A 7,084-nucleotide genomic window follows, 5' to 3' on the forward strand; every position below is an offset into this window, starting at 1 on the left:
GTTTGAACTTTTGAAGTTTTTGTTGTAGCATTTGAGAACACTGAAGTGTTCTTACCTTTCAGGTCGATCGATCGATCGGTCTGTTCGATCGGTCGGCTTAACCGATCGGTTAGGAACTTAAGTAGTAGTCCTCAGCAGGTTGTCACTCGATCGAGCAGCATATTCGATCGAACAACCTGTTCGTTCTGATAGCATGTTCGATCGGGTGGCACCCCAATGCGTCGAATGAGTTGAAAGTCGATTAAGTGTTGAAGCATAGTATCTCATGATCCGATGAGTAATGTTACCGAACAGCTCGTTCGATCGAACATCACTTCGTTCAATACCATACTTCATGAATTTGTCAAAGTGTGGGGCCACATGCTAGCCGATCGGCTGGCCTGGCGATCGGCTGACATGTCCGATCGGTTGGGTTGTTCGTTCGAACAGCCTAACCGTTCGGTCAGCATCCTGACCTGGTCGGCCTGTTCGTCTAACACTTGGCTGTTCTGATTATTTGACGTTATATTGAGGTAGTTTGACAACGATTTTTACTATGACACTTTTGTTCTTACTTGTTTCTCCTGCTCGGACAGGAATCACCCAAGTCCGGCCGGTGAACGGTTCGGTACGTCAGTTTAACGTTTAACCCGAAGTCGGTGAACCTCGTAGATAGAACCCGAATCTTGATTCACACAACCATTGGAATGATTAGTGAGTGGCTCAAGCTCCGTTTCTACCGGTTTGAAGGCATTGAGTGTAAAAGAGTTGAAAGAAAGTTGGAAATCCTCCTTTCAATCCTTTACCTCATGTAAATGTTTAGATCTCTGATAGATCTTGACTTGTTTATGTGGAAATCGGTTAGATCCAAGCTATTCATGGTGGATTGAGGCCAAAACATGATGTTCTTGAAGAACACCATGATGACATCATCCTAGAATGCTTAGATCTTGATGATTTCACGGTTAGAAATCAAGATTTGAAAGATAGAAAGGTGTAGGAGTATGTTTTGATTAAGAAAGTACAAGATTTAGGTTGGAAACTTACCGAAATCAGAAGAAATCTGAGGAAAAAGAAGGAGCACGAGCTGGTCGGTCAGAACTTTCCAAAAGTGGTAAAGAGTGACAATGACAGCCCTCCAAAAGAGGAAAGGGCTGGCCGATCGGCCAGGCTTCCCCGATCGGACAGCCTGCTTGATCGAACAGCCTGTTCGATCGGCAGGGCTGTTCGATCGGCGGATAGCCTGATCGATCAACAGCCTGGTTCGAGGTTTCGGGCGACGATTTTCGATATTTCGGTTTCGATTGAAGACGATACGAGTACGATAGCGTTACCATTCGTCGCAGTTCGAGTTCGATTGTATTCGATTGGAGTTTCGAGTTTCGATTCTAGTTTCGATTGATCACCGCACAAGCACAAAACATAAGATAAACACGCGCAGATAACACATAAGGCACACACACACGTATAACAACAACCAAAGTTCGCGTAATTTGAGATTCGAGTTCGATGATAGTTAGATCGGTTTGATTATAGATTAGTTAACTTTATCGCATTGTTACTTCCTACTATTCACAGTCGTAAGTCGGTTCGCGTTGATAAAACATTCGATTACTTCGATTCTTCCTGATTACAAATAAAACTGAAAATAGATTATCCACAGTTAAAGAAAGTCAAAGTTGACTTGGACTTTGACTTTGACTTTGACATTCGAAAACACGGGGTGTTACAGGTGGGGTCTCACTGGAAGCAGCCTCTCTATTCCTACGGGTAGAGGTAAGGTTGTCTATATCTTACCCTCCTCAGACCCTACCTTTGCTTTGCTGTTGGTGGGATTTACTAAGTATGAAGATGATGACGACTTTTTGTAAAACGTTTATGACAATGTATAGATTTTGAACATATTTTGTAACACCTCGTAAAATCATACCCAATAAAATAAAGACACGTGTCATGTAAGACAAACGTGCCAGGAAACCCGGATCAAATAAAAGATGTATGGTAGGATTTATGAAGGGCGACATGTTATTAAAATACCTCTGAGCGACCCAAGTTATAAATCCCAAGACCTTGAATCGTTATGATAAATATCTGATATATTAGCCGGTTGTTCCTAAATAGATAAATTCCATTTTTATATGGAAATTGGGTTCTTTAGAATGTTACTACAACATTCAGGAAATTTAGATTCTTGATTAAAGGAACTGAACTTGAATTAATTCATGTCCATTGTGAATTTTTGTTATTTCCGACACTTTCAAAACCTCCCACAAGATCCAAAACATGTAAGTGCATGCAAAGCATGCAAGGTCTGAGCAAAAGGGACCCTCAACTGATTAAAGGACCCAAGATTCAGAGACTACAAAGTTGCATGGTCAATACTTGAAAGTTTGCAAAAATTTTGGATTCTGGTAATCGGTTACGGACCGTGTGGCTTTAAGCTTACGGTCCGCAGGAAGCATACCTGGGCACATCAGACCTGGGTCGGTTACGGACTGTATCCGTATAGGCTTACGGTCAGCAAGGAGGTGCTTACGGACCGCAAAATTTTTGGCTTACGGTCCATAGGCCTGTCGCTAGCAGCAGATTTTGGACAGCTGCCTGGTCAGCCTGTTACACCGCCTTATTAGTGTGGTTTTCGAAAACAGGGGCTTGGTAACTGGTATATAGCAACATAGGGGCACCTGGGATCATCTCACAACACTTGTAGAGTTACATGGCATGATCTTGAGAAATTTAAACTCCTATATAAAGAGTTGAAGTTGTGAACTTTGCACTTGCTCACTTGCAATATATTTCAAGCATCTCTGGAGCTCTCTGGACAGCAACCAACTTTTCCTAAAGTCCCTAAGCATACTTAGGACTCTTGTAAGTGTCCTTAATCCTCTTTAATTCAGTTTAGCTTAGTTAATTAGCTAAAAGTCAAACCGTCGTAATTAAGGTTTGACTTCGAGATTAAGTTATAATTATCCAGTCAAATCTCGAATGAAATATACCTATAAGTAGGTAATTATGTGGGTAATAAACCCTTAAAAGGGTACTCTCTGATTCCCACTCTAACTATGTCAATTGTCGGGTCAAAGCTAATTACAAAAAGTCAACAGAAAGCTTTATTTCAAATTAATACATAATTAGCAATGTAGGATCATGTAACCTGTTTTATCATTAATATAACTTGGTAATTAATATAAGAACATGTCTAAACATGTTCAACTCGACAATTTTCAGTTTAGGCTCGGTTTGGAACCGAAAGTCGCATAGTATGACTTATACTTTGACTTTCAGTTCTGACCCGTTTAAGCCAAGTTTAGGATTGCCTTAGAGCTTCTTTTGGACCTAGTTGCATGTTAGTATATCCCTCTGTGATTATACGGCTTGGTTCATTAGTTGTCCAATTATTATGCAAGTTTCCGTTAATCGCCTAAATGTTGACAGTTATGCCCTTTCCACCTTAAATTATGATTTTTGAAAATGTAAAAGAGTAGACACCTTAGTTACTGATTTATAAACTTGTACCTAAAATTTGACATCATTTTGAGGTCTAGATTTAGAGTTATGCTCATTAGCGTAATTAGAAGCCTTCTTAGTAACTAAATGGCGTAATTAGCATATAGCCTATCTAAACCCAAATTTTAATATCAAACTTTTTACCTACTGATATAAAATAATATTTTGGGATTTTTGAAGATTTTTATTTATTTTTAGGCTGAGCATAACTTAGAGTTTTAAGCTTATTTCGGTTATTGCCGGTTTTGCCCTTTTAGGCTATAAAATGAGTTTTATAAATCCTTTTGACCTCAAACCTTTTTCTACTGGTCTAATATAGTAAATAAATTATTTTGAGCCTTTTGGAATTATAAAAATATCAGCTTTCTATACAAAACCCGGAAATGGCTCCAAATCGCCTTTTTAAGCATTTTAACGACAAAGTACGTATCAAAACTAGTTTATATATATAAGGTTTAATACATACTGATATATTTAGTAAATTTTTATATCATAACAGTAAACAAAGGTTTTAAACTCAGATTTTCAGTTTTGACCATTTAGGCTTATGTGAAATTTCCAAAATGCCCCTACGGTGCATAATATGGTTATAATTAATAAATTTCACATATATATGATAACCTACTGTTATAACTTATTATATTAAGTATATTTACTAAATAAATCAGACTTGTAACTCAGATTACAAATTAAACTCTTTTATACCCTTTAAAAAGACCAAAATGCCCTTATGAGGCATAGTTTGAGTTTAAAATCATTTTGGGCATAATAGAATATATCTTACTGATGTCACAACATATTTAGTGCATATTAACTCAGGGAACTTGTATATGATTCATATGGTTACTCGTTACGCACTTTCCGCGTTTGGATCGGCTTATGTAACTAGTTTACACATATTTGCCGAAACGAGTCAAACCATATCGTTTTTGTCTCAAAATCCAGAATGTGTTTAAGTTACCCATATTAAACAAGCATGCAAGCTTGTCGAGTCAAAACCACATTCTAAACCGGTCTTCGCTTTATTCTGCGTTTGAACCGTATCTTTCTTTAAGACTAACCGGTCTAAGCTTAGGCTAAATTAAAAGACCCGTTAGGATTCTAATAGGTTATTATAAACCTTCGTTCCAGAATAGGAGATCTAGTAAAAGCTATTTGCACTTGCTTATTGTGACTATACTTGCTTAGGTAAATACTTTTAACTTATTTTCCCTATACGGGCTTGGGGTACGGTATATAAAATACCGCTTGGTCGGGCATTGAATCTTTAATCAAATGTAGGTTAAATCATTGAAATGACCCGTTAAAATTGTTTTGTTTGCTTAAAGCCTTTGGGGGGTTAATGACCATGTCCCGGATATCCTTGGCATCATTTTACGAAATGGCCACGACCTAAGCATGCGGGTGTAGGCGTACACCCGTTGTGCATAAATATTAAGGTATAACCGCCTGTTTTGGGTTAAACCGTGTGTCTATTGATCTTTAACCCGGTATAGACCTGGGCTACTGGACGCATAAGAAACATGTAAATCTTTTACAAGTTTATATTCAAATAATTATCCCAAGTTATAAAAATCTTTTTGTGCCATGTGCATTCAAATCAATTTTAAACCTTTTCAAAATGAGTCAGTTAAATTGTATTTACCAGTGTAAACTGACGTATTTTCCCAAAAAGGTTAAGTGCAGGTAGTACGCGTAATAGGTTGGCCTCTCCTTAGCATCATTTAGAGTCTCGCAAGCTTGGATGCAAATAAATCTGTTGAACAAGTTTCCTTTTTCTTTTGATCCGCCTGTGGATCTATTTCAACTGTTTGTGATACTTAATATTACAATATTTATTCGGTTGAAATAAATCTATCTTTTTGCTTCCGCTGTGCATTTTAAATTTGTGTTGTTTGACTATAATGATATCAACTACGTCATGATACTCCCCACCGGGCCCACCGGTGACACGTGGAAAAATAGGGGTGTGACAGGTTGGTATTAGAGCCAACACTGAGTGAATTAAACACTAGCCTTTTGTGTTTAATCTCAGTGCACAAATTGCACATTCCTCGAGTTCCGAGTCTAGACAAAGAACATAGGACAAATTTTGTTTTTTTTGTTTTATTTTATTTTTGTCTTTTATTTTATGGATTCTTGTTGTTATCTTTAATTATGTTTACAGGTTTAAGAATGCTGCCCAGGATGAGATGAGGACGAGGTAAGGCTCCATTTACTAGCCATGACCACGAAGCCGGGCCTTCTCACCGGCGTACACCCTCGATCACTATGAGCACGAGTCCTCAGGAGCCTTGGAGGACATATATTGAACCCGGGAGGCGATCTGTCTCCCTAAGCTCCTCACCATCCTACCTACACTCATTTGGGCCTCAGTCTGAAAACGAGCCCAACAACCCCCAAGCATCCGTCATACCACTACAGCGATCAAACTCGCACCATTCCTTCGGCGACCCCACTCCCGCCTTTCAGAGCCGGTTCAACCCGGCTAATTACATTCAAGAACTCGTGGGTTTCAAGCCACTAGGACCCGAAGATCACTTTTCGGGTGGCAACGACATGGATGAGGATACGGATCCCGTGGAGCCTGCAACCGGGACCCCAAACCATCCCATCAAGATCTTGGATGGATCCTCGTTTCATGGATCACCTTACCACGGTCCGGATAGCTACCAGGCGAGGTTCAACCAGTGGGAATGGTATTTTACACCCTCTGAACACTCGTCTCCATACCAACAGCAGCAGCAGCAGCAACAACAATAGCAGCAGGATCCTTCCGAGGATTCCCGATTTGTGGCAGTCACTCCGCCACTACCACCCCCAGTGGAGCAACCGCTTCCGGAACCACCGAGGCGGAGAATATCAAACGCGCGGATGTCCATGCAAGGAGGAGACCGCATCAGCACTCCTCAGCCCTCGAGTGGCAGCCATTATCCGCCACTCCAAGAAGAAGACTCGCAGATGGGGGGACCATCAAACCCCGTCTCAGAGGCAAACTCTACGCCTGTGGCGCCACCATTGGGTTTTGATAACCCAATCCCTGCATATGCCGGTTCAGCGGCATATAACCCATTTGAGCTACCGGGCCACAACAGCTACAACAATGCCAATGTGGACCCGTACCAGGAGGCGTGGGACTACAATGCTCGTCACCCTGAAGGGCCCTATGGTGATCCTTGGACTACCGGGTACCCACCTTATGTGTACCAGCACCCACCACCTCCTCAGCCTCTGCATCACCAGCCGCCGCAGCCGCAGCTAATCCCGCCGGAACGTTAACAAGAGGTCTTTGATAGGTTGGACCGATGTGAACGGGATATCCAAACGGAGAGCAGTAACACTCGAGGCTTCTTCAAGGGATTATCAGACCTGATCAAGGGGAAATCCAAAAGAAGGGGTCATGAGAGACCTTTGTTTATTTATTTTGTTTAGTTGTAATCAAGTCCCTGCGTGGACTTTTGTTTCAGTACTCAGCCCCTGCGTGGGCTTGTCTTTTTGTATTCTGCCCCTACGTGGGCATGTCTTTTGTTAACCCCTGCGTGGGTTTGTTGTTTGTTTCGCCCCTACGTGGGCATGTTATTTTGTAGAAGTCCCGTTT

At 40.9% G+C, this 7,084-nt stretch overlaps 1 protein-coding gene across 1 annotated transcript; it reads left to right on the forward strand.

Moving 5' to 3' along the window:
* The first annotated feature begins 6,447 nt into the window (after window positions 1-6,447).
* LOC110876135 (pollen-specific leucine-rich repeat extensin-like protein 4) lies at window positions 6,448-6,765 on the forward strand. The gene has a single exon (XM_022124311.1). The coding sequence runs from the start codon at window positions 6,448-6,450 to the stop codon at window positions 6,763-6,765; it is 318 nt and encodes a 105-aa protein (XP_021980003.1).
* The last annotated feature ends 319 nt before the right edge of the window (window positions 6,766-7,084 follow it).

The sequence above is a fragment of the Helianthus annuus genome, chromosome 9, assembly GCF_002127325.2.
Source record: "Helianthus annuus cultivar XRQ/B chromosome 9, HanXRQr2.0-SUNRISE, whole genome shotgun sequence".
In the NCBI taxonomy this organism is placed as follows: domain Eukaryota; kingdom Viridiplantae; phylum Streptophyta; class Magnoliopsida; order Asterales; family Asteraceae; genus Helianthus; species Helianthus annuus.